Source organism: Neopsephotus bourkii, unplaced genomic scaffold (assembly GCF_033783945.1).
Source record: "Neopsephotus bourkii isolate Nb327-2 ecotype Australia unplaced genomic scaffold, CSIRO-AGI_Nbou_v1 NB_673, whole genome shotgun sequence".
NCBI classification, from domain to species: domain Eukaryota; kingdom Metazoa; phylum Chordata; class Aves; order Psittaciformes; family Psittacidae; genus Neopsephotus; species Neopsephotus bourkii.
In genome coordinates this window covers 2,808,364-2,836,248 of record NW_026901172.1, presented here as the reverse complement: position 1 = coordinate 2,836,248, position 27,885 = coordinate 2,808,364, and the positions used below count along the sequence as shown (strand labels likewise).

The following is a 27,885-nucleotide window of genomic DNA, read 5'->3' as shown; positions in this document are numbered from 1 at the left end:
CTGAAGCACCTTCCGGCAACCCAACAGATAAAACAATGATTCATTTAGAAAGCAGGAGCGTGGCTGGGGGGTTCTCTGAAACCAAAGAAGCTTCTTCAGGCTCTGTCAGGGAGGCAGAGCACCAGAGCACCGCAATGGAATGTAACTCCAGGGCCTGGCAGATAAGGACTTTAAAGCTGACCTTTGCCAAACACAGGAGAGTGAAAGGAAGGACGTTCAGGTCAGCCCGTGTTTGACACTGCAGCAATACCTTTGGGTTCTCGGTTTCCTTATGGACTCTGGTGGTGTGTTTCTGCTGGAGTTTCTTTTCTTTGCTTCACACTGATTGGCAAATCAGACTTTTGGCTCTAGTTAATTCCAGCAGTGCTTAAGGAAGCAGAGAGAATAAGGATACAACGCACACGCGAGTTCTTATGTTATCCAGCATTGCCTGTCTGCTTTTACAGAAGTCATCCAGTTAACCTTTTTACTCTTTCAGCTACAGTTGGCCCATCTATTTTCCTGCCATCACATCAGGGCAGAACTCGGCGCCTATAAATTATGCAACGAAAAAGTGCTGAGCATATGGAGTTTTTTAAACACATGATCCTCAAATACAACCCTGAAATGAACAGAACCTTCCACTCATGGTAGATTGATACAGACAACATGGGAAAAGCACGCCCACTGCACAGGGCTGCTGCTTGCCACTGAGATTGTTCATTGCCTTATCATCGGGGAAAAAACTCATGCTGATAAGGCAAAAACATTATCCAAGTGTGAGTTTTCATCTACACAGCATCCTTCAAAGTGCTTCTTCCACTTTTAGCCTTCATTTAAACACTGTAAAATACTATGCCATGTCCCTACAATGATGCATGGTGTCATAGAATCATATAATAGTTACGGTTGGAAGAGATCTCAAAGCTCATCCAGTTCCAACCCCTACCACAGGCAGGGACACCTTCCACTGGAGCAGCTTGCTCCAAGCCCCTGTGTCCAACCTGGCCTTGAACACTGCCAGGGATGGGACAGCCACAGCTTCTCTGGGCTAAATGCACCACTGCTGTGTTTAGCCTGCAGTCCTTCAAATGCTTTTTTGTGACACCTATGTAATGCAGGTTTAAGATGACATACACTGACCTTGGTTTTACTCTCATTTACTATGAGTTCCAAGTTGATAATTTCTTTGTCATAAGCCCCTTCCTGATTCTCTTATTTCCTAGATGAAATCTGGTTTTCTACAGGAATGTAAATGTTCTCCATTCAGTGAAACAGAGATCGCTGTGCACGTTTCTCTGGTGTTTCTCTCCAATGTTTAACATAATGTGACCTCTCACTAGACAGAGCCCACAGCCTCCCAGGGTAATGAAGTGTGATCAAATATCTTCTATGGCTACAAAATCATAAGGCACAATTATAAAGGCAACTATTAAAGAGGACGTCTCACTTTCTTTCAACCTTTTCAACATTCTTTGTGTTTGCACACACGTACACCAATGCTGAAAACAAAATGCAAATCTTGGATGAAGTTACTCTAAAGCCAATTTAATGTTTGATACAGTGCATACAGAAAACTGTGACTGTTTATTCCCTGGGTATATGGAGTTTACACTCAGAATAAAACAAGGCCATGTTAAGCTAGCAGAAGGGTGCTTAGCTTAGGCTAAGCATCCAAATACATCCAATACATCTGAACTAGCACTTGTAATACTGGTTTGTTTCTTCCTCATGGTCTGAATGATGCTGTGTAGACATCACCTTAGAGCTCAGCACAACACTCACTGAAGCAGAGGGACCCTTTCTTGTTATTGCTCCACAACTGGGTGAAGCTTTTAGCTACTTAACTGTGGTTTCCCTTTTGCAGAGGGGACAAAAACCTCCCAAACCCTGCCAGAAAGAAATATGGGAAGCAGGTTCCCAAATCCATTTTGTTTTAAACAAGTGAGGCAATCCTGAGTGGCCTTGGCAGGGAAACTCCAGCACAGTTCTCTGCTGTCTGTGCTCACACTGCTCTCCTGTGAGTTTCTGACCACTGAGGATGTGTTGCTTAACCTTGCAACTTATAGAACCCCCAAACTAGGTGCAAGTAGACACCAAATACACCTCATTAAGTTTCCAAACTGCTAAAGAGCACAGCAGCCCCCATGTCCCTCAGCACCTCCCCAGAACACCCCAATCACAAACTGGAGCTGAAGTCCATGCAAAGAGTTCCCCTTGCAAAACAAACTCAGTCACTTCACGTTAGGTACCTTCAAAAAGGAAGACAAACACATTTTATGATGTTCCATTAGAGGGCATCCTAGCATGTCCTTTTGTGGTCAGATGCTTCCCTAACTTACGTTCTCTGCAACACTTTGTGACTGATCTTCTATAGGGACAGTCAGGAACATTCACATCCCCAAGCTTTTGCACCCTTTGTTAACTGTATTAGCAGTTCCATTTTAAGTGTTACTTGGTACTGTGTTTTTCTTCTAACAGGGAAGCTTCCCTCACCAGGAGAGACAAGCTTTCAGTATTGTTCCATACATTAAGACACGAATAAGCTGGATGCACCACCACAAAATCATTTCAAACATCATTAAGTGTTGAAGATCACGCTTGAAACGATAAGAGACTACAAAAGGTGAGCAAGTTTGATCATGTATCTTGAAACTAGAGGGGGAGATAAATCTATGTCCTCAAAAGCTACCAAAGACAGAGGCTCCACTGCCAAAATACAACCACGTGGCAAGTGCTCACACCAGCAGCATAGACCCAACAGGAGGAATCAAACCCAAGCTCCAGGACACTTAAAATTCAGCTTTAAGACAGTTTACTAATACAGGTACAGACCGATACGATAGTCCCCTTCAAATCAGTAAGAAGCCCCTAGGTAGTAAAATCTTATAGTGATAAATATCTTCCACACTGGGCCATGACATGTATGAAGATCAGTTCCTACTGATACTTGTTAGGTACACTGAAATCAATTCAAAGACTGAAGGCACCAGGGGATCTAAAGGTAGTAATAGTGGAAATTAAGAAGTCTAGGGTAAGAAATAGGAGTTGACATGATAACATGAAAACGTATCTGCGAGACAGATAATTCAGTTATAATATATTACCATCCTATCTGACTTAAAGTGGAATGTAAAAGTGCTCCTGTCACACAAAATGACAAATGAACTCCTGACTGCTGAAACGCAAGATTAATGAATGGACGTAACAGACATGAAACAACTTACGATGATCCTGGACTTGCTGTTGGCGGGGGACCTGGAAAAGTGACAGAAGAAAAACAGTGTGATGAGTTATGGTGAGGGAGCAAGCAGGAAGCTTTTGAAAACCTTTTAAAAGATAAAAGCAACAGTCTGTCATGTTGGATGTGGTTTATGTAGTTTAACAGACAAGTCACAGTTTGTCAGTGCCAAAGACAAGACCTTATCCTGTAGCAGTGACTGCCTGCAAAGCAGCACAGACAGGACAATAGACAGGTGAGGCACGCTGCTTTCAACGGTCCATCACAGAAAAGGTTACAGCAATCCACAGGAGGCTTGTACAAAAGCATGTAAGGAGAAAACAGCATCATTTCCCCTATCAGTCTTCATTATTTATCAGGAAATTAATCCCAAGCCTGATTCGAATGCACTGACTGAATTTGCTCTGACCTCTGCGGGCTTTGGCTGAGGGGGTTAACCACAGAGTCAGTCAGAATGGTTTGTGTTGGAAGGGACCTCAAAGCTCACCCAGCTCCAACCCCTGCCACTAGAAGGCAGGGACCCCTTCCACTGGAGCAGCTTGCTCCAAGCCCCTGTGTCCAACCTGGCCTTGAACACTGCCAGGGATGGGGCAGCCACAGCTTCTCTGGGCACCCTGTGCCAGCGCCTCAGCACCCTCACAGGGAAGAGCTTCTGCCTAAGAGCTCAGCTCAGTCTCCTTTCTGTCAGTCTCAGTTTAGTGATTTGTCATTACTGCCCTTGGTGCTTGGCTTTTGGCAACTGCTGGAAGGGCTGGGGGGCTGCAGTGCATGTTCACCACAAGAGTCGGCTGCAGCAGGTTTCAAGTGAGTCCATACTAATGAGTATTTGCTCTAGAAACCAAATGTGAGATTCAGGGTTGCTCCAGTCATAAAAAAAGGAAAATACTCCCTCTTTTCCACAGGAGCATCTGTATAATATTTAGCATCTGTAAAATATAACCCTTTCATGGAAAAATCTCTTCAATTTCAGATATTAGCTAAAAGGCAACTGCCTTATGAGAACATGTAATGATTAATTTCTTATTATAATTTAGAAAATGTGGCAGATTTATGAGAAAAGACTATGAAACTCAACACACACATCCTTCCTTGTGTGTTATTTGTCCAGTTCCTGAAAGGACTAACTAGGACTCAGTGAATTGCTTCCTTCTGAATGTGGAGGTGGAGAAGACACATAAAATCTGTTTCTTGTTTGGAATCTTCTCAGTTGTAAGATCAGCTTTGAATGCAATAGACCTTGAAGAAAAAGTGCTTATTTTACCTGATACAGGTGTGTGTGCACATATCTACATATCTGTATCTATATCTATATCATTAACATGCCCTCAGTCTAAACTGCAAGTTGAAATTTCTCACTAGAGACAAAGGAGGTCACCTGAGCATAAAGTATTTCTTCTCCTCCAGTCTGAATGCACCCAGGTAGCACATGAATGAACGCTGATGTTTAGTGATCCCTGTCTTTCAGTCCTGCTTCCAGTAGGCTTTTATATAGTAAAAGCCACCATTACAGCAGGCAACTGAGGCACTGCAGCTCAGCAAAGAGCAGGCAGGGAGGATAAACTGCCCTCCCAGAGATGCTTCCAGAAACAGGCTGAATCAGACCAGTTGATGCTACTGAACCAGTGCACTCATTTCCAGGGGACAAACCCGCCTTTCTCCAGAGCCGTTTCAATGAGCCTGAACAGCTTAAAAAGACAAAACTTACCAAATTTTACAAAGAGCACCCCAGTTGTGGAAACAGTCTTTCTGCCATTGGTTGCAACGCACTGGAAGTAGCCGGTATCTGTAGTGTCAAGGTTCCTTATCCGCAGGCGAGATCCATAGCTTGTGGCACGGAAGGAGATCCTCCGGGGCTCCTGGACAACAGGAGCATCGTTCTTCAGCCAACGCACCGTTGGAGGAGGGTTGCCAGAGACCTTACAGTGCAGCTCTGCCGTCTGCCCCAGGGTGGTGGTGATGTTGTTCATTGGTTCATCGAGGGTCAAGAAGTAGTCTGTGAATAAAAGGGCAAAATAAAGGTGAATAAGGAACTCCAGCTCAGGAAATGCCATGTTAAAGAAAGCTCCTCTTGTCTTTGGAAGGGAAACAAAGGAAGTGGCTATCAGGTTTAGCAGAAAGCAATAATAGTTGTTAATTGATGCTTTAGGGCAGGCAACAGGTCCCATACAGTTTGTATGGCAATAAAAGGAACAAATTTTGGAATTTCCATGTACTACAGCAATGCTGCGTTTCTTGAAAGTTTGTTTTCCTTCATACACCCATGGATTCTCTCTACTTCTTCAGCATATCAGAATCACAGGATGGTTTCAGTGGGAGGAGTGAAGGGCAACAGCTCCTCAGATCTAGGTTTCAGAGGAGATTTATGACAGGCCTACAGGAGCTGCCCCATTTTATTGGGTATCAGAGAATGTTTTGGGCTGAAAAGGACCCTAAAGCTCCTCCAGCTCCAACCCCTGCCACGAGCAGGGACCCCTTCCACTGGAGCAGCTTGCTCCAAGCCCCTGTGTCCAACCTGGCCTTGAGCACTGCCAGGGATGGGGCAGCCACAGCTTCTCTGGGCACCCCGTGCCAGGGCCTCAGCACCCTCACCCTATTTGGCTTAATTTGACACAGAAAAAGGAGGTAACACTGCTTCTCCTTCTTATTCTTCCCTTTTGCTAACCAATAAATATGACAACCAGGTATCAGAAATCTGGCTGCTCATTCTGATGCCTCTGCCTATGCAGATCTGCCTCTGCTCATGTTAGGACCCATAAAACACAGGAATGTATGAAAAGAATCATTCAGATGTAAAGATCTCAAAGGCATTTATAATCAATTTACAGAGCAGTGTAGACAGTACAGTGCCAATTAGTCTTATTCCTCATAGATGGGAGATAAGGATCATATTTAGGAGACAGAGACTTTATTCTCACTCAGTATTTCCCTTGCTAAGTTTATCTTCAATCTGAAATAGGTCTCATGATAGGTGCAGGCAGAAGATCAAGAATTCTTTTGTTAAGATAGAGAATGTGAAATCAAAACTTAGCAAAATTAATCTCTTATAATCCATCTGTAAGCATTGCCTTCTCCTGTCAAGTGCTGTTTCATTCTGCATCGTTCAGGGCAAGGACTATTTCTAGTTAACTGTATTCAGCGTTTAATTAAATCCTTCAAAGGCATGGAATATGTGGACTTTCATCTCCATGTCACAGGTTCAAACCTAAGGTGGTCATTAGTGGCCAAACCCCATTAGGATCTGCTGTCTATCTCAGCAGGGTGGCCAAAGAATGAGACATCCAGAGACTGTTCTCTGCTCCTGTGCTCTCAAAGCCAACTGGGAGGTCAAGGAAAGCCAGTTGGTGAGTAAACTTGTGCTGTGCTGCTCATGCTCCACCATTCTTAGGTCCAACTACTGTTAACCCCAGCAATAACCCTGCCTAAAAGCATGAAAAAAGCCTGCAGCATGTAGAAAACCAGCTTAGCCAACTACTTGCCTAAGTCATCCACTTCGTTATTTACTTTAATCATGGCTTTACTAGATACTCCATTATGCTTTGTGTGTATCAATATCTCTTTCCTTTGTATTTAATCTGTTCAGCACGCAAGCTCTTGCACAGCACTTTATAAAAGGCATCTCTGTTGTACGCATGTTCCTAAGGAGCCATTATGACAAACAGCACAAAGGCATTGCCCACACATATATTTTTCACGGGTCAACTGGCCATTTAACGTACAGGTATGAAACTGGGCAAAATACAACTGTTATCTACGCACCCATGACCTCATGACACAGGAAATCTGTGCATGGAGTGAGAAGGGCAGAGATCCAGCCCTTGGTGAAGACATACAACAGGGTCTGATAGCTCCTGGATGGGCCAAGGGGTGTCAGACTGGCCTTGCAGCTCCCCAGAATCCTTTCTGGAAGCTCCATGGCAGGATTAGAACTGTTTCTGAGTTGCTATCTTAATCTCCTCCCTGGGCAGCGTAAGTGAAGTCAGCACACGTGTTCTTGGGTTCTCTCCACAATCTGGGTTTAATAAAGTCACACTAATAGCATGGAACTGGATAACCACATTTAATTACCCAATGTAACATTTCTGTACCGCAGTCACTTATTCAATTCCTGATAACGTTTCAAAGCCTGGTTCAGACATCTACAGGATAACACAGCCAGAAAACAGCATGGCCTCAGCCATGTGATGGTCTTCATGACAAACACCACAGTAAAGACAGTATTTTAAAGGTCCTATGGTATACAAGAGAGGTGAATAAAGGAGAAGAGATGTAGGGTAGGTTTCCAAGGGCTGGAGAAGGATTTAAAGTATCAGTAGCAGGCAAAAAGTCTGGCTGTAAAGCAAGAGCCATGGTGACACTTCTCTAAGGCACAAACAGAAACAGCCTCTTGGCACCAGAAGCCTCTCAGGGGTTGAAACCAGATGGTTTTTAAGGTCTCTTCCAACCCAAACCATTCTGTGATTCTATGATTCGATGATACTATGATTCTGACTCCTCTACATGTTCCCCACCTTCCTCCATGAACTACTACAGAAACACTAAACCAAAGTCCATCTGCTAAATTCAGCTTATCTGAGTCCTCAAATCCATATATTTCATATCCAAATCATCAATCAGACCAAGCAGATCACCTGAGAGGAGATTTAAACAGGGCAGGTTTCGAGCAGCTGGAAGCTTCATGAGAGGATGTTTCTCACATATTCGTAGTTGAAAATGAGCTGAGTGTCTCACAATGCTTCCAAAACACCCTGCACTGTTACTGAGGCATACAAACTGACAAGCATTCCTTCCCTGGCATGCACAGAAGCCATCCATTGCTGGGCTTGTCTGGTGTGGAGGGGCCAAAGGGAAGCCTCATTTCACTTTTAATGCTTGTGTCTAACTCTCACCTATCAAAACCCATCAAATCTCTAAAGCTACTGCCACCATCCTCTCCCTTTTAGAGCAACTATGCAAAGAACATGTAAGATAGCTACCGCTTGCATCCAGGTTTCCGTCCAGGTCACCCCATTGCCATCAGCACTAACATCTCCTTCTGGGAGGAAAATGATGGTAAATCCTCCTTTTGTGCTCTCAGCAGGAGGTGAACAGGGCTGATGAAATGGGATGGACCTGCTGCTGGCACACATAACAAAGACACCATGTTGTATGGCCATGGACTTAGAGCACACCATGTGTCACCATATTGCATTTCACAGCCTCCCAGCCATCATGGAGCTCCCCAGATGCCCAGAGTTGACTCCCTTTGACTTAATGAATAATTCCTTAGAAACACCATGGTTCTTATGCACAAATTACTGTGCCCCTGAGAATTAACTGAGCTGGTGGCACTGGCCATTGGAAAGTCTGAGTTTTAATCCTGGCTCGGAGTACTCTTGGGGTGAATCACTTCAGTTGTCATTTTCAGAAGAGCCAAGGGGAAGTAAGACACCCAAAAGCCAATGAGAGCTCACACGGGATTTGAGCAACTAAGTCCTTTTAAAAACAGCCTTAAACCTTTTGGCTCGATCTCTCCAGCTATAAAGTGAGGATAATAATCCCTCTTACATCATGGGGAGGCTGCTATGTACATTAATGAGATAATGCTCATAAAGCACTTTGAAGGTGAAAAGTGCTATGCTGGGAGAAGCACTCTTATTACATTTGAAGTGAAATCTCCGGGTTTCAAGAAGAGAACAAAAGCCGGTCCGTATTTGAGAGCAGCACTCTATAAAAACACTTTGGAAACCTTTTCATTTCGAGAAGAAAGGGCAGAAAAGCCTGAAAAAGGTTCTAAATAAAATGCAGCCCACCTCTAATTTAATAATAGTCCAACTGATTTTCTTTTAATTTGTAAAAACAATTTACTGCTGGGCCTAGACCCCCAATGCCAAGTTTCAGCCCACAGAGGGGTTTTTTCTCTTCTAATGGCTGAGTTATAAACGCTGGAAAAAATGCTGACAGCCCCTTTACCATAGCAGCACTAGCGGGTGCCCTATAATGAACTTTTAAATGACTTGAGATAATATCTGGAAAGCCAAGCCTGAAATATAGTTCTGGGTTTGAGCCGTTGCCAACGCAAACACAACACATCATAAGTCATCTTCATGAGCCTAAGCGCATAAATTGGAGACACTGCATATAAAATCCAAATATTAGGTATCCTTCATGGCCAGCCTTTCTGCCGGTTTGATGGTAGAGAACAGCAACAGCTGGGCAAGGACAAACCGTAGCGGGTTGCGTGCCTCCAAAGGAGGGAAGTGTGCGTATTTCCACGGCTCCGGTTTGACATTGTTAAATAGGAGCCTGCCCGGCCCTCATAAATCCTGCAGGATTCATTCCGCTGCTTTTAAGTGGAACCCAGGTGGCTTTCAAAATAAAAGCTCGTCCTCTCCAGCCAAGGAATGTTAATCTCCTCTGTGACCACGCGGTTACTCTATCTTGAATTACCAAAGACACATCTTAGAGCAGTAACACCCTCTTTGCTAGGAGGATTTTGAGACCTTTCCCCCCCCCCCAAACACCGTGTGAGCTGTATGTTGAAAGCACGATGGGGATGCAGGATTAAAGCCTGAAATGCTTATTTTATGAGAAAAATTGTTGTTTCATTTATCCTTTCCTTTATGCCCTTCTGATCTTTTGGAATATTCAAGGAAAAGCTAAAATCAAAGTCTCCATTCAAACCATTGCAAGCCTGAAAACAGCTTTAATCCAGGTGCCACAGAGCGCACCAGTTACATCCCATTACAGACATGTAACAACACACGTCTCTGGAAAGGAACATCTCCAGACCTTTCTCAAGCAAACCTGCAGCTGTGAGGACACTGTTTCCAGCTGCTGGACAGGAGAGTTATGCTTAATTCTTTGTCTAAAGGGAAAGAGCCCTCTGGACGTATCAGAGTGGCTGACACAGTCTGGTCAATTTAATGTATGAGTCTGGAAAGAAGCATTTTCATTCACTGAGAGCTTTGGATTAATCAGATTAGTCCAGTCTGATGCTACACAAGCCCAGAGGAGGCCATGGAGATGTTGCAAGGGCTGGAGCAGCTCTGCTCTGGAGCCAGGCTGAGAGAGCTGGTCTGGGGCAGCCTGGAGAAGAGAAGGCTCCTGAAGGGGAGACCTGAGAGCAGCTCCAGTGCCTAAAGGGGCTGCAGGAAAGCTGGAGAGGGGCTTGGGACAAGGCCCTGTAGGGACAGGCCAAGGGGAATGGCTTGAACCTGCCCGAGGGGAGACTGAGCTGAGCTCTTAGGCAGAAGCTCTTCCCTGTGAGGGTGCTGAGGCGCTGGCACAGGGTGCCCAGAGAAGCTGTGGCTGCCCCATCCCTGGCAGTGCTCAAGGCCAGGTTGGACACAGGGGCTTGGAGCAAGCTGCTCCAGTGGAAGGGGTCCCTGCCCGTGGCAGGGGTTGGAGCTGGATGAGCTTTAAGGCCCCTTCCAACACAAACCATGCTGGGATCCTGTGACAGACTTGGCCCTGCTCCCTACCCACACGTATCAGCCCAACATTGACCTGATTTTCTATATGGAATTGATCTCTTTGGAGAAAGGCAACAACACAGAGCCCACCCAGCCTGAAGGCACTTTTTGGGCCTTACTGGATGTTCCATATGCTCAATCAACTTGAGTTTTAAGCTAAAGAAGCAACCAGCAGGATTTCTGACTGAAGCATGGCCATAGACAGAGCACATACTTCCCCACTGGAAAAAGGATTAACCATTGATTACTTGATCTGCCCATAACTCACAAAGGAAGACAACTCCTGGCAGGACTGATCCGTGGGTCTGATCAACATACCCTTGTTATTAAAAGGGGCAAAAGGAAGACTCCCAGCTGGAATTTCACTTATTTTAAATGTATAAAAGTAGAGGAATGACAGTGGGAGGAAAGGGATACCGCACTCAACCCATGATTTGGCAACCCATGTGAGGAATCTCAGAGTTAAAGAAGTCCAGACAATCACGAGGAAATATTCAGTGTCAACTGTCTTGGGAGAAAAGGAAATACTCCACTGCCTTTGCTTGCCCAGCTCAGTTTCAAATGAGCTTCCTCAGTGATGTGCATGTGCAAGACTCAATTCAGGATACATGCAGCTGTGTGTTGGGCTTTCTCTTCCCAGACACTATCTAGAGGGTTTAGTTCCACCTGAGGATAACTTACTGAACTGGAACAGGCTGCACACTGCCTGAGGCTTTACAGCTTTGCAGTTCTCCATGTCAGATATCCACTGTATTTGGGATTCCCAGAATTAATTGCTGCTTTCTCATAATCAGAAGGTTAGAGATTGCCCTGGACCACATAGGAAGAGAAGCACTTTGGGCTTCCCAAATGTTATCTGGGGCTCAGTACCCAAATCCCACTGCCTTGGATAGGAACTGGACAATTCACTGCCCTCCCTACCAACATATATTCTCAATAGGCCTTTGAGAGCTCACATCTGCCTCTCCGTTTACGAGTCAACTTCCAGGTTTAAGGACAGATGTCTCCGGGACGGCTTCAACGCTCTAATCTGGCAAGGGGAAATGAAGCTTTTCTTTACTCAGAAGCCAGTTTTATAGCACAAGTAGGAAGCCTCTAAACTTTATCACACAAAAAGAGAAGTGATTTGGAATAGGCAAACAAACGTCCACATCCAGCCATAAACCCAACTACTGAAAACCATCAAGGGATTTTGTTGTCACTTTAGAAGCTGCTCTGCAGTAAAGAGCCACGTACAAAACCTCAAGCTATTAAAGGAAGGGTGTAGGGAAAGGTATGTGCCTTAAGATTAATGCTGTAGAGTCAAAGAAAAGCTGTTATTTTTGACATTTTGACATAGCATCACTTCAGGATCTGGTTCTTATTAGCCCTTTCTGTGCCTTTGAAAGGTCTATTATTTTTTTCAGAACCAAAAATGTCAGGAAATTTGGAACAGAAACTTACAATAAAACACGTCCCTTGACCCTCTGATCTATCAATCTTTCAAATAAGCCAAGATAGCTGGATGAGCCAGGAAAAGGTTGTTAGAGAGGTACCTTATGAAGAATGCTCAGATGTTCACTGCACACACTGAGCTTATACAAAAATACACTGTAAGTGGAGCATCTTGTGGCAGATTTTTGCCATGAAGGCCCAACGGTACCCAGGGTGGTTTCATTTCCAGGCTGCGGTCCGTGACCTCCCAATTTCACACCCTGTGTTATTTATAAACGAGACGTTGAAGCAACGCAAACTCCCCAAGAAGAACGCACGCTCCCTCAATGGAAAAGCAAACAAAAGGAGCTAATGTACTGTGCCTACACAAATGTTCAAACAAAGTCGCTGTAATTTACGGCCTCGCTACTAACAGGACCCCCCAAATCGAATGAGAACCCTGAGCCCCATCGGGGGAGCTTGATTTACTGAATATCCCCCAGCTAATCAAGGAAAATAGAAAGGTAAATGGTGCATGGATGTGAAAGCTGTAATTCTTCCCCTTTCACCGCGCACATCAAATTCACATCGAGTCTAAAGAGGATCTGGAAGTCTCTAAAGAACTGGGGCCATGGGCAGAACGCCTCAATCCACCCATGTTTGGGTTTGTTCACGTGTCTTAAGACATAGCTTACCCAAGAGTCAAACTCTCCCTGGGACAGCAGGCAGGTTTTCCCTACAACAACCCATAGCCAGGTCATTCCCCTGCCTGGAAACGCTTGCCAAGGTGACAGCTTTAGTCTGGATTCATCAGTCAGGATTTCAAGGCTTGCTTCTCCCCTCAAGAAGCTCCCAGACCCAAAGGGTCCATCAGCAGTGTGGCTGTACCCACCAGCATGTTCTGCAGCCCCTCTTGTGTTCCATGGCCTCCTCTGTGTCCAGTGTTCTGCCTGCACAAGGATCAACAAGAAGCTAATGACACACAGTGCGAAACACAGGGCAGTGGAGTGGATGCTGCAGCTCCCTCATTCCCTGTTTTGGCCTTCCATAGTTATTTTCAGCCCTAGATGCCCAGGGGAGGGATGCTTGCTATAGGGGATCCTTGTGTTGATTGCCTTTGACTACTTAAGGCTTAACCTGAAACCGCTGAGCGATTTGGGTGCATTTTGTAAAATCCTGACTCTTGTTGCCAAGCTCCGCAGGGAATGTTTGCTTTCCATAGAAAACCTGGAACACCATGAGGCTGGTTAAGTGCTGCCACAGCAGTGACCGCAAGGTCTGCGATACACAGAGAGGCTGTGAGGGGTGAGGAGCCCAAAGTCTGGGCTTGAGATTGTGGGTGTCTGGAAATGAAAATGGTTCCAAGGCCTGAGTCATTCTAATGTTTAATACCTGTTTGCAAAGCAGATAGGCCATGACAAAGGAAGGAAAGCAGGCAGTACCTGGAAAAACTCACACTAAAGGTTTTCTTTGGAACATGAAGGACCAAGTGAAGAGAAGGAGGAGGTACCAGCTATGAGGTAACACTGACAGGAGGGACGTGGAGCTGCTGGAGCGAGTGCAGAGGAGGCCATGGAGATGCTGCGAGGGCTGGAGCAGCTCTGCTCTGGAGCCAGGCTGAGAGAGCTGGGCTGGGGCAGCCTGGAGAAGAGAAGGCTCCTGAAGGGGAGACCTTAGAGCAGCTCCAGTGGCTGAAGGCCAGGTTGGACACAGGGGCTTGGAGCAATCTGCTCTAGTGGAAGGGGTCCCTGCCTGTGGCAGGGGGTTGAAACTGAAGCTTTTAGGTCCCTTCCAACCCTGGGATTCTGATTCAATGCTGTCCTCAGCTCTGGATCAGCCATGGCCAAGACACATCCTTGTGCATAGGCAAGGAGCTGCTATGATGAAATGAGCTCCTAAGGAGGATGTAGATGGGCACAGGGGGACTGGGAAGACCTGATCAGGGGAAGCCGCAGCGACAGCATCATTCTCTTATCAGCCCTGTAGAGTGAATATCCACTGAGGTTGAATCCTACTTATAGTCAAAAGAAAATAGTATTTCAAAGCTGACTCTTTCTTGGCAAAGACTCCAATATTATCTTTGCCTAAGGATGAAGAGATCTCAAACAATTCCTCTACTGTACCAAATGTAAATAGGCTCTCATTGAAATTCAGACCTATCTATTTCTTTGTAAATAAACTGACATCTGACGGAAGGAAAAGCCAACCCTTCCACAGTTGTGTTTGTAGAAGAGAAGCAGCTGAATGAAGGGCTCTGCACCTTTTTAAATAGGGATCAGGGAAAAGAAGAGCTCATGGCAAATCAGAAGCTTTCTCAAAGAGATGGAGCATGAGCTTCTGCTGTAGTGCAAGGGGAGAGGGGAGGCAATGTACAGACATGGAGAAATGAGCGACCAGAGTGCCTTCAGCAATGGGAAGATTAAAATACAATGGGAAGATTATAATATGGTTAGGGCTGCTTGTCTTGCTCCGTCCTAAAGGAGCCCCCATAGAGGGGGACTTTAAGCCTCATAGTGATGAACTACGGTCCCCACTGGACATCTCCCACATGCCAGGCAGCTGCAGGCTCCCCATCCCAAGGGACATCTCAGCCAGCAGCTTGGGGGTGACAGACATCATTCCACTGAGACGGGCCTTTCCGATGGCCAGACCCCTTTTCTTCCCCCCTGAACTTCACTTATTTCTCCTTATATAATTAAATACTCATTTAATCGCACTTTCATTTCTCTTTTCCCTCGTGGCATTCCCTCTGCACACCATGATTTACCCGTCGGCAAAGACAGAAACGCTCAGGGCCACATTTCCCCTGTTTTAAAAGCGATTATTTGATATTTTTTATGCCCAGTTTGTTTGTTGTTTTAAGGTTTTGGTGAGAAACCACCTCCTCCCTCCCATCAATCGCTGCTTTCAACAGCTCTTCACGGGTGGCTGCGTCTCTTTTAAATTCATTTCCTGTTAAAAAGAATAAACAGGCAACTGTTTAATGCTGTCAGTTTAGCTTATTTCATAGACATGAAACCTGAATAAGGCTCAGTTGTAAGATAATCACAGCAGAACTCACCGAGCAAAGGCAAAGCACCACATTAAGTCATGGTTCCAAAAGGCAGGATAGTGTTTAGCGAGACTATGAGCTTGTTCCTCCTTCCCAAACACAGGAGGGATGTGGAAGGAAGAGATGCTCATTTCCAAACGGCAGCAGGTAGAGCCACTTAAAGCAGACAGCCATCTAATTGGGAAACGTGGCTGGAAACCACTTTGATGTGGTGAGCTTAACAGGCTTGAAAATGAGGTTTACTGGGACTCCTGTGTGACCTCATGGCTGAGTGCAGCAGAGACGTTGATTCCTTGAGGTGTTTGCAAAAGAAATGGAAACTAAGAGCATGTCTAATTCTCCCCTCTGAGGTTTCAACCCACCGAGTCAGCATGTGCTGCTGTGTACTGGGCTTCATGCAACCAAGGGAATCAAAGACCTTCAGGAGAACCAGCAGCTCCCACATTAAAGCCCCTGCTTCTCCCTTAGACAAGACAAAACCTGTGTTCCTCGCTTTGCTTGTAGGCACACAGGGAGAACCCGCCCCTCTGACTAAGCTTTTTGGCCAGCAAATGCATTTTAATCACCTATGTAAATCCGTGTTTAGGTGTGTAAGCTTACAGCAGTCTAAATGCTAATGAGGTCTAGCAAAGGGGCTGGTAATCCCCCAGGAATGCAGGATTCAGCCCAGCGAGTGGTAATTGCAGCATTCCACGTGGATTAGAAGCGGGAAAGGATTTTACCTGTTTCTGACAATACAGCTTAGGAACAGGTGCCATGGAAGCAAGGTGGAAAATGGCTTCATTACTGACACAGGCTCAGCACTGGCACAGAAAGTGTGAGCCTTGCTTTGAGCAATAAGATGACTCAACAACAGCCAGGATGGTGGCAGTCACCCCAGGCTTTGCCTCTGCTAGCTCTGGAGCTGCTGCTTTATGATGGAGCCAGGGTGGTGATGCCTGGCTGATACAACCCAGCATAGAGAGCATTTTGTAGAAAGCAAACAAGAGAGGCAGGCAGTCCCTGCTGCCCCTCGGAACCTTGCTTTGTTTACCAGCTAAATCTATCACAGAATCCCAGCCTGGTTTGAGTTGGAAAGGACCTTAAAGCCCATCCAGCTCCAATCCCTGCCACAGGCAGGGACCCCTTCCACTGGAGCAGCTTGCTCCAAGCCCCTGTGTCCAACCTGGCCTTGAGCACTGCCAGGGATGGGGCAGCCACAGCTTCTCTGGGCACCCTGTGCCAGCGCCTCAGCACCCTCGCAGGGAAGAGCTTCTGCCTAAGAGCTCAGCTCAGTCTCCCCTCTGGTAGCTTAAAGCCATTCCCCTTGGCCTGTCCCTACGGGCCCTTGTAGGGATGGGGCATTTCTCTCTCATTCAATATATCCCTTATGAAGCTGCTAAGACACCCATCTCCTGCTTCCCTGGCCATGTCCCCACCACCATCTGTATGTTTTTTGCCTTTTGACATTACTTTTGATCTTTCTGTCTCTCCTTCAAGGTTCTCTAAAATTCTGCAACTGTACAAAGAAAGGGTTTGGAATGCGGTCACTTGGGGCACATGCTACTGAAAGAGAATTTGAACTACCAGCTTAGAGAAAGCTGAACCAAAATGCGGGTTAAAAACCACTCTGGTCATAAGAAGCCAGTCTACACAAAACCTCCCATTAGGAATAACACCGCAGAAGCTACTGGGGGCTACTTTTCAACACAGATCAGATACAACTCACTGCAAAATTACAGTATCTTCAATATCTTTTATGCACCTTCCCCTCCATTGAGGTTTTGGTTGGAGGCACACAGCCTGCTGTATAATACATAGCAATCTACCAATTTTGGGTGATTTACCAATTGAACCCTTGGGCTCACAGTGGAGAACAAAGAATACATCACTGATGAGTATGTGCAATAAAGTGTTTTCACCCCTTCAGCAAAGCGTGGCCCTGTCTTCTCCTGTGAGAACAATCTCCTAGAGAACATTGTAGGTTAGTAAAGGTTACCTGCCAAGGATATCATAAGAGGACTGAATTAAGACTGTCCGATTGCCTTCCCTCTGCCACTTCCTACCTTTTGATTGGCTTTGTGGCCTTAACTTGCTTTTTCAATGCCACTTACTCACTTCTCACTTCTCCATAGCTTTGGGATGTTACCTGAGCACAGCCCAGACCTGCAGCTCTGCCATGGACACCTGAATCAATCACTGTGGCAGGATAAGACACTCATTCTGTCAACGCCTCCTTTCAGCAATGTGCTGTGAATTGGGAATCCTTTGCTTAGTGACTGTGTTTTTCTCCTTTTCCCACCAACAAGCACGAACCCTTTGACTTTCATCTTCTCCAGTGTGTTCTGGATCACCAGGAAGCCCTGCTCCTTCCCTGTTAGGAAGGCAGATATGGAAGAGTCAACCTTGCCTTAAAGTACTCCCTCAGAACTGCATATTCTCTTCCTCCAGCACAGAAAACATATTTATGTGTACACATAAACCATCATGAACACATGTTCATAAGAAACATTATCAAAACACAGACAAAACAGTTGGAAAAGCCATCTGTGGCATGGCTCCACAATGGGAAATTTCAGTCTAAATAAATAGCTAATGGCTGGCCAAGTTATAAGCAAGTGAAAAGGGTGGCTGACAAACTGCACACTTGGTGTGGCTAACAGCATCTTCCACTGTAAATGTTACATTAGAAGCATTGTAAAGATCAGACTGACTCCGGAGCTGCAGGCCACTGCCTGGCAACAAGGGCTAGAGGAAGCTGAGCAATTTGGCTTAAATAATTGGTGGTGTCTAGTTTATGAAATGAAGGGGAATGAGAAATGCATCCCTTTGTCTTAAAACACATGCCCTTTGGAGAGCTCCAAATCACATAATTACCACCTGCAAATGTATTCCCCCCCCACTTAATTTCAAGCTTCCAAATCTCATAATAAACCCCATTGAGGCAAACTGCCCGCCTGATGCTTGTTAATTCTGAGTTCAGATCCTAAGATCCAGCAGACAAAATGCCAGGCAGTTCATAAACCAACAGAACTCACATCTTGAAGTATTTTTACCATGTGGAACACTTTACTGGGACAAGAAACGAGCTGAGCTTCCTCCAGGAATCACAGAACCACGTGTAACTCCATGTGAAACGATCACAAGGGAAACAAGGTTTATCTTCAATGCACCCTTTGCTTCCTGACTTGGCCAAGTCAAGAGGAAGAAGTGAGATTTTCAAATGTGATTTCACATCTTTCTATATATTTTTAATGTCCACTTACCTTTATCTAATTCACTGGAGATGTTCCATGAGGATGTGGGCATAAAATCAGCAACAACTGATGAATTTGCTCCTGGAAGGGAAAAATAGAGAGAAAAATAAAGATGCTGTTAATATGTTGATTCTGTATCGTCAGGAGAGTAAAGGGATAAAGCTGCTGTCAGAGCACTAAGATCATCTGAAGAACGGCAGCTCTGAAATGCACTCGATGCTCTGTGTTGGCAGACATCTGGGCAGCAGAACCAGTGAAGTGGAGACAGGCACCGGGGCCAGTGCTGGGGTTGGTTTTGCAGCGCTGCTCCCTGTGAGGCCCTGTGTTAATGAAACAAGCCATCTTTGGGATGCATTTGGCCCACCTTAAAATCTCCCCCTGGGTTTTATGGAGGTGGAATGACTGCAGTGATGAGATTGCTGAACGTGTTACCTATTAACATTTACAAGCCATTTTAATCCTGTAAACCCATGTGCACAAGAAGACACTGACGTTAACAGGGCTACTTGTATGAAAAGTCCTGCTACAGCTCATGCAAACACAGCCTGGAAAGGCTGATCTGAAGCATTTCTTCATTGATGTACATTCCTCTTCTTGATAAAGCTGAATGGTGACTTTAGTCTTTACTTGTATTTCTACCTGGTTTTTAACAGACAGAGTAAGTTGTATGGAGGACGGTGTCAGGAGAACTGCCAGCACACATCCAGGCTCGGCTATAGGTCATGGCAAAACCGATTTCATCAAACACCCATGAGGACTCTGCTGTGTAACTGGTGGAGGGGAATTACTGTCCCCCTGTTACTGCTGACCCACATGCACCTCATGAGGCTCTTCAGGCCTCTGGGAAGGACTGATGCTGGAGCAGGATCTGAGTCAACCCCAGGGATTAACAGACACATATACGAGCTTTAGTGAGTGATGGTGTGAAGAAGGGGTGTGCACACACATTCCATGGCACGGAAACGCAGTGCACCTCCTAATTCCCTGTACCCACCCAGTCCCAGGAAACCTGACTGCGAAAAGGAGGAGAGCAATGCTGGAAAGGAGTGCTCCAACACCGTGGGAGAGGAGACTGAGCTTGAACTAAACCCAAGCAGTGCTCAATGTGTCACCTCCCAAACTGAGATGCTGAAAAGACTCACTGCAAGTTAACGCCCTGCAACCCAAACCTACAGCCTGGCTGGATCCCCCATGCTGGGTGATCACACTTGGTCCCACAGGTGCACAGTGAGGCCATGGAGATGCTGCGAGGGCTGGAGCAGCTCTGCTCTGGAGCCAGGCTGAGAGAGCTGGGCTGGGGCAGCCCGGAGAAGAGAAGGCTCCTGAAGGGGAGACCTGAGAGCAGCTCCAGTGCCTAAAGGGGCTGCAGGAAAGCTGGAGAGGGGCTTGGGACAAGGGCCTGTGTCAGGGGTTGGAACTGGATGAGCTTTAAGGTCCCTTCCAACCCAAACCATTCTATCTTTCTATGCTGAGCATCAGCAGGATCCCAGATGAAAACAGGACTATTTTGAAGTGTACTGATTTGATTTCGACACCATCCCTTCAGCTTGTTCCCAGACAGCTTTTAACTACAAAGTGATTTCACTCATAAAACCGTGCAGGGCATGGATATGCAGAGATGGTCTGCTTTTATTTGACCAGTTGGCAACTATTGTATTTCATTAAAAAATCACAAGGAAATGGTAAACACCGAGTCACACAAATGCATGAAGCGGTTCAGCTCAGATACAGCCACTACACTTGTTATAAATACCGCCTTTCTTAAAAGCCCACCTGGTAGCACTGCTTATTTAAGACTCTGTCAAGTATTTCCAATGTAAACACCACAGTTGAAGGCATTATAACTCACCGACCAACACAGCCCTGGGCCTGCACAGGGCAGAAACACACTAATGGGGACAGATCCTGAGCTGAGCTCTTAGGCAGAAGCTCTTCCCTGTGAGGGTGCTGAGGCACTGGCTCAGGGTGCCCAGAGAAGCTGTGGCTGCCCCATCCCTGGCAGTGTTCAAGGCCAGGTTGGACACAGGGGCTTGGAGCAAGCTGCTCCAGTGGAAGGGGTCCCTGCCCGTGGCAGGGGTTGGAACTGGACGAGCTTTAGGGTCCTTTTCAGCCCAAAACATTCTTTGCTACCCAATAAGATGGGGCAGCTCCTGGAGGCCTGTGATAAATCTCCTCTGAGACAGATCTGAGGTGCTGTTGCCCTTCACTCCTCCCACTGAAAACAAACAGGGCATCTCTCACGTTCACAGAGCACTGCTCAAACCCATGAGCGATGGGTTCTGTCATTCAAACTCCTCACACATTCGGGTTTTGCATTTGACAATGCATTTTCTGCAGGTAACACTACTTCCATCCACTTGGAAATACACTTGTGTTAAGAGCCCACAAGAGAACCATACTCTGCAAACATCCAACATGCATTGACCAAAATGAAAGAAAAAGTAATGAAAATACTGTGACCACATATAGTATTTTGCTATTTAAAACTCCAGAGTGTCCATATTAATGATTTCTTAAACAGGCTTTGAGAACATGACCGTGAATCTCACAGAGCAGCCATCCACCACCTGATCTACAGAAGAAACCACATTAGAAGAACAAACTTGACTGTTTGTGAGATAGTTCTTCAGTCTGGAAACTGGTAAAGTTCTGATATTCCTGAATTAAAGCTCTGATTTCAGAGCAAGGCATCACTGTGCCCTGAGGAAGCATTTTATTTGATTGGAAGGAACATGCAGAGCAGCACAGCTTGGGAACATACCACCAAATCAAAGTTAATGCAGCAAACAAAAGCATCCTAGAAAGAAGTCCAAGATACATGCATGAATTTCATTTCCAGCTGCGATGACTTGGGATTGCTGTGCATGGAAGCGAGAGCAGTGATATCTCTCCTTAGAAAAACCATGTTAGAACCTTCAGGCCAAGCACAGAGAGTGCTCCATTGGAAGGTGAGCCCATGACAGGTGAGTCATGGATGGGAGAAGGATCACAGCCTCATCTGACCAAACTCGTTCCTCCCCTGGAACCACCTTGCTCATAACTGCCTCTGGGAGGAAAACAGCTTAAAAACCAGACTGGGAATGAGCTGGATTCTTCTTCCCTTTGGGGACACACCATGTGCCAGTGGGCCAAAGAGCCGGAGCACCAAGAAGGTCACACCAAATGCAATGCACCTACAGCAATTCCACCCGGGAGCAGTGCTCAGCATCCATCACTCCACTCACCAATGGCCAGTCCACTCCCTTCACTCACTAACCTGATCTTCAAGCTCCCACTAATCAACTGTTCCCGTTATTCTGGAAATCCCATACGTGGGATTTACACCCAGCAACTTGCACTTGGGGCACTGGAACAGGCTTGCCTATTTGCTGTCACCATCAAAAAAGAAGGAAATCTGCTTAATATTGCAACTGGATTCGAAATGAGGAGTGGAAAAATTAATCCTTGAATGTTAAAAATTCCCTCTTAAGCCCCACTTTCACGATTTGAACAATAGGATTTGTTTTGAAAAGAAGTCAACCTGAGAAATGGGATCAGCAGAAAGAACCATTATCCCGTTAAGGTTTATTTTATGGATGAAATCATTCCAGATGAGTGATGAATCTTACCCTTAATACTGGAAAGATAAGTATCTGTTCAAATCTCCATCACCATTAAGAGATGTTGGTCTTAATGAGAAATCACAATTAGAACGCTTGTGAAGAGCCAAGTAAAGTGTATTCAAATACACTCCCCACAGAGAAGTTGGCTAATACCTGCCTTTATTACCATATTGCCTAAGCATAGAGTGACTTTCCACAACTCATTCCTTTTAAAGCCTTTGTGATTAAATAAACTTCAATCAGGCTTACAAAACTCTGGCCCTGAAGAAAAACTACAGAGCTAGTTCTTATCACAGGCTCACACTACGGCTCATTTTCTCACCAGCACCAACCATCACTCAGTGCTCCAGTGTCTGTCCTGTCACTGTTACAGACCCACCAAAAGGATGGGGCAGCTTCATCCCTTGGCCAGTGAACCAAGAACATACGGGCCCTGAGCCCAGGCTAATCAATATCTCTGGGTAATGCATTTGTAAGGCAAAGTAAGGAGAGTATCCATCAGACCAGGAAGGAGGCAGATGACTAGGATGACACCAAACCCAGAAGTGACTGAAGATCTTAATGGGGGATAAATCTGCTATATAGAAACGAAGCAGAGAGCATAATCAGTCTGAGAATGTGGATGCTCTGCTCGCAAGGCCCTGTGAGCAATGCGTGAGGTCTGCAGGGCTGCTAAGCAAGAGAACATAGACATCCAGCAGAAGCATTGCCTGGGTCAGGCTTTCTTCTCAGATGCATTGAGAAAAACCCCATGTCTTGCAGAACATAGCTTCTTAAGGTGGAAAGCATAGAATCCTAGAACGGATTAGGTTGAAAGGGACCTTAAAGCTCATCCAGTTCTGACCCCCTGCCATGGACAGGGACACCTTCCACTAGAGCAGCTTGCTCAAGGCCAAACAAAACATTCTAAGTGTCTTCTTAAGGGGTATCCTCTGTCTTACATTATATCCCAATAGCAGGGCAGTCTATACCCTAATTCTATAATTACATATATAAATGGAAGTAGTTTTTTCTTATACAAATATAAATGTAACTGCAACATATGCAGCTCAGATGTCACTGCAGAATACAAGAAACAGCAAAAAGAGCAAGGAGATACTCAGCATAACCAATGAGTTAGAAATCTGAGTAGTAAGATAAACTATACAAAAATGAATGTTTAAACTAAATTTGTGACTCTCTGAAGCTGCACAGAAAGCCTACCCTGAGCGAGATCTGTTATCCTAGGAAGGAATTTGCCTAAGGAAGCGATAAAATGCCAATTTCACGAGACACTAGAAACAAGATTGGGCAAGACAATACTCCAGACACCAATGGGGAGTTACCCCACGCTGCCAGGAGGGTCAACACAGGATAACTTAACAGGGGATTTGGGCACAACTACTTTGGCCAAATCACCAATTAATGTTTTATAGCATCAAATCTACTAGAAACATCAACACCCCTTAAAGAAGTGAATGAAAATCTCAATAAAATAGACTCCTCAGCTACTGTATTTGGATCTAACATCAGGAAAACAGGAATCACAGCTAAAGTTATAGAGACTTAGAGCAAAATCTAATTATACTAAGTGCTCAGTACTTTTCTGCACATTCCAGACCGACGCTTCATCTTTCCCCCTGTCTGGTTCCTACCTGACTGATCTCTTCCAGGATCTTCCCACAGATATGCCTCATGGCTGTTTTTCTTCTCAGTTCTATCTCCCTCATCTTCCCTTTTTGCCTTTTGTGTTCTCAGTTTCACTGCTCCTTTGTCAGTTCCCCACACATTTTCATCTGATCTCCCAAGATAGGACGTTTTGCAATCAGCCAGTTTCCAGCCTATCCACAGCCCACCCTGGAGGTGCTGAAGGAAATCTAGACATACTTTCTGCAGACAGTAATGGATACGACCTATTATACACTCATTTTCTTGTCTGTTTAAAAACTGGCACCATCCTGAAATTTCCATAATATGTAGTTCAAATTTTGCTTGTATCTTCAATGCATGAAAGGATTTTATTTTCCTGACATCAGGACCTCTGTGTGGCAGTGGACATGTCTGCATGACCCAACTCTTGTGTTTCAAAAGGAGGCAGGAACCATCTGATTGAGGCAAAACTGCACAAAGACCAGGCTAGGCTGGACAGGGCTTAGGGCAACCTGCTCTAGTGGAAGGTGTCCTTGCCCATGGCAGGGGGTTGGAACTGGGTGAGCTTTATGGTCCCTTCCAACCCAAACCAGTCTGGGATTCAATGATTCTATGAAGACAGGAAGTTGCTGAAGGCATTTCTGCTCTTCACAGAAGGTAGATGTCTCTTAAGGACAATTTACTGCCTTTAATAGTATGCAATACCAATTACTCAACAACAAACCCTCCATTGATTAGTGAGGAATGTAGTAATTACATTACATGTTGATGTGTAGAAGTTACCATATATACAGTCTGCAGCAAACAGTCCATAATAGAAACACACTTAGGCCAAGAGACTCAACCTTCCCTGTTCAGGTGAAGCTGCTGCTCTTTGTACTGCCATTTTAAATACTTCCAAAGAGGAGCCTACAAATTATACACAACAAAACCTGCCCGAGAACAGGCCTTAACAAAGATCTACCTGGTAAGCAAGGTAAAATGCTACATGATGGCATTTCTCCTTCAAATGCTTCAGATGAATTAGTTAGCTTTACTCCACCTGGTTACTCCATGGCTAAAAAGGCAAAGGCAAAGCTTGTTCTGCCAAACCCTTGTATAGGCAGATCTGAGAGATAAGAGTTTACCAGATGATACCTGCAGAGTTCACAACTGTTGCCATCACTGTGGCAGAAAACACACGTTCTGCTGGAGAAGGACCCATTGGAGCTCTCAGGGGCTGAGATAATACTGGATGATGCTAATAGCATTCAAATGAATCATTCTGTTCGTGATCTTCAACTCTAATGCTCCCAAGCACATCTCTCTGTTATTTATCTGTCCTACATCATTATTAATAGCCTGGGGTAGGTTAATCATTGGCATTAGATAGGGAAATTTTCAACACCAGTGAACAATTTAAGCTCTGAGATAAAAGACATTAATTTTCAGCTTCAGAAGCCAGACGTGCAGCAGGATGATTTCATTTACACAGGACTGGAAATTGTTAGGAACTCCATTTATCCCACAGCCCAGAACCATCTATCAGAGCATCTCATCACTGCTACTGGCACTTTCATCAGCACGTACGCAATGAGTAACCTCTCTGCCTGGGTGTCTTTCAGAACACCTCCAGCTCCCGAGGGCTAGAGATAAACTGAAGGATTAGCCTGGTGATGATGCATCACCAGAAAGAATCCCAGTGCCCTATTTCTGATTACAGGGCAGGAAGCCAAGAGCACTGTATGCACCTGACACCTCTGTCTTACCTTGCCTTGCCGATCTGCTCTTTTCCATGAGGACACAGGCTGAGAGAGCTGGGCTGGGTCAGCCTGGAGAAGAGAAGGCTCCTGAAGGGGAGACCTGAGAGCAGCTCCAGTGCCTAAAGGGGCTGCAGGAAACCTGGAGAGGGGCTTGGGACAAGGGCCTGTAGGGACAGGGCAAGGGGAATGGCTTGAACCTGCCCGAGGGGAGACTGAGCTGAGCTCTTAGGCAGAAGCTCTTCCCTGTGAGGGTGCTGAGGCGCTGGCACAGGGTGCCCAGAGAAGCTGTGGCTGCCCCATCCCTGGCAGTGCTCAAGGCCAGGTTGGACACAGGGGCTTGGAGCAAGCTGCTCCAGTGGAAGGTGTCCCTGTCCGTGGCAGGGGTTGGAGCTGGAGGAGCTTTAAGGACCCTTCCAGCTCAAACCAGGCTGGGACCCTCTGATTCTATGATACAGCAGGAAAACTTCTGGCTCAAAGGTGGGCAGTCACTGGGGTTTCCTGTCCTTAGAAGACACCAGTAATACCCACCCTGAAAGGCCCAGTGGGAAGATTAAAGCCTATTCTCAAATAGCTCATTCTTAACACTGGTTCTGGAATACCAACAGGCAATATCATCAGAAAATCATCTGACTGCTACACACTAAAGAGCTGCAAACTCTTACAATACCTTTACATGCACTAGCAATGTAAAGGCTCCAATGCCCTATACAAGTCAGGGCTGACTACAAGCCCTGTAGTAACTTCATCTGCAGCTAAGGTCATATCAGTTAAAAACTGTTTTCTTCCATGGGATCGAAGCCATCCCTTGGAAGAAGTGGTTTTTAAGAGGCCCTTTTTTATATGCTAATACTTTAATCCTAAATTTCTAATTACTGCACTACAATTCCTTTTGATTGCAGCTATTAATTACAGATTATCATTAATGTTACATGCATTTAGAAGTCACTGTGGAATCTGGGTGCACTTTACATGGCTCTAAATTGGGTCGTTAACAGTTCCACTTAAGAAGAGCAAAACACTGCACCCTGGAGCAAGCCACAGCTTTAATGACAGGGAATGGAGAAAAGAAAGGGCCAGTTGGCTGAAGGCCAGCAGTTCAGAGCTCACAGTCAAGTCTTTGTGCTTAGGAACTGGAGAAACGTGGCTACAACAGCACTTCAATGCGCATCAACTACATGGGAACCTCCAGTTGGGAACCGTGGGTGCACAGTGAACCTAGGGCAGAAAATGCCCTGCTTGGTGGGCCTGGGAATGTCACTGCTTGGATGGGCCAGGCATGATCCTGCACTGCCCAAACCCATGGGATCACTGCGTTTCCTGAGGAAGAATTATTTGTCTTTGCTCAACTGGAAATGGACACTGGAAGGATAACTGGGTTGAAAGTGGCGGTATGCGAGTGGAGGAACACATCGTTTTCTTGCCCATCAAGGCAGGTCTTACCGAGTCATAGAATCATAAAACAGTTTGGGTTGGAAGGGACCTTCAAAGCTCACCCAGTCCAAACCCCCTGCCATGACGAGGGGCATCTCCAACTAGGTCAGCCTGGCCTTGGATGTCTCCAGGGTCAAGGGGAATGGCTTGAACCTGCCCGAGGGGAGACTGAGCTGAGCTCTTAGGCAGAAGCTCTTCCCTGTGAGGGTGCTGAGGCGCTGGCACAGGGTGCCCAGAGAAGCTGTGGCTGCCCCATCCCTGGCAGTGCTCAAGGCCAGGTTGGACACAGGGGCTTGGAGCAAGCTGCTCCAGTGGAAGGGGTCCCTGCCCATGGCAGGGGTTGGAGCTGGACGAGCTTTAAGGTCTCTCCCAGTACAAACCAGGCTGGGATTCTCTGAAGTGCCTGGACAAGGCTTTGCACTGCACCTGCCTGCATGTTCCTGGCTTCTATCAGTGCCACTGCACTAAATCCACCCACACGAGCTTTAGAGCAGGCAAACCCAGCCAAGCACGGGGAGGGCAAACAAGGAACCATTTACCTCCAACATAAATCTCAACACACCGTAACTCCGTGCACCTCAGCACCTGAGGGCCACAAAGGCCTGGAATGGATGGGGCTACCAGCAATCTCCAATCCAAGCCTTAGGACTTGAGAGGAAAACTCCAGCAGGAGTCTGCCACGTGCAAATTCCTCCTGATTTTTCGGAGCTCACTAATTATTTTTGTTGCAATGACGAAAAATGTGCCCGTGTCAGCCCATGAATGGATGAATGCTCCTGAAACAATTACTCCTTAAATACACAGAACTCTCCCCCGTGTAAACACGCTGTGTTTTATACCATATCCTCGTGGTGCAAGGCATACATTGCAACATGACTTATTGGCTGAGGGTGATGAAACAGTAAACGTTGCCCCTTTGACGGCTTGAACCTCGTGCCTGGGATTTCACATGGGTTGATGGTGATTAATGGAAAAACTGCCAAATTTATCAAGAGGCTGGAACACAAGGATACACTGTGAAACGTATGCTAATACAGCACAATTTATATAAAATGGGGGGAATGTAAATATTTAACTGATGCCAGAGCTGGATGCTTTGGCCAAGTCAG

The 27,885-nt window shown here is 45.8% G+C and overlaps 1 protein-coding gene across 3 annotated transcripts in view; it reads right to left on the bottom strand.

The window, feature by feature from the left end:
* ROR1 (receptor tyrosine kinase like orphan receptor 1) overlaps window positions 1–27,885 on the bottom strand; it is a 176,354-nt gene that overhangs the window by 40,384 nt on the left and 108,085 nt on the right. For 2 of the 3 annotated variants that reach the window (XM_061353466.1, XM_061353468.1), the window contains exons 2-4: window positions 18,382–18,453; window positions 4,926–5,213; window positions 3,207–3,237 (exon numbers count right to left, since the gene is read on the bottom strand). In XM_061353466.1, coding sequence (XP_061209450.1) covers window positions 3,207–3,237; window positions 4,926–5,213; window positions 18,382–18,453 — 391 coding nt within the window. Of the gene's footprint in view, window positions 1–3,206; window positions 3,238–4,925; window positions 5,214–17,233; window positions 17,446–18,381; window positions 18,454–27,885 lie in introns of those variants that run through there. The other variant, XM_061353467.1, reaches the window with a different exon arrangement.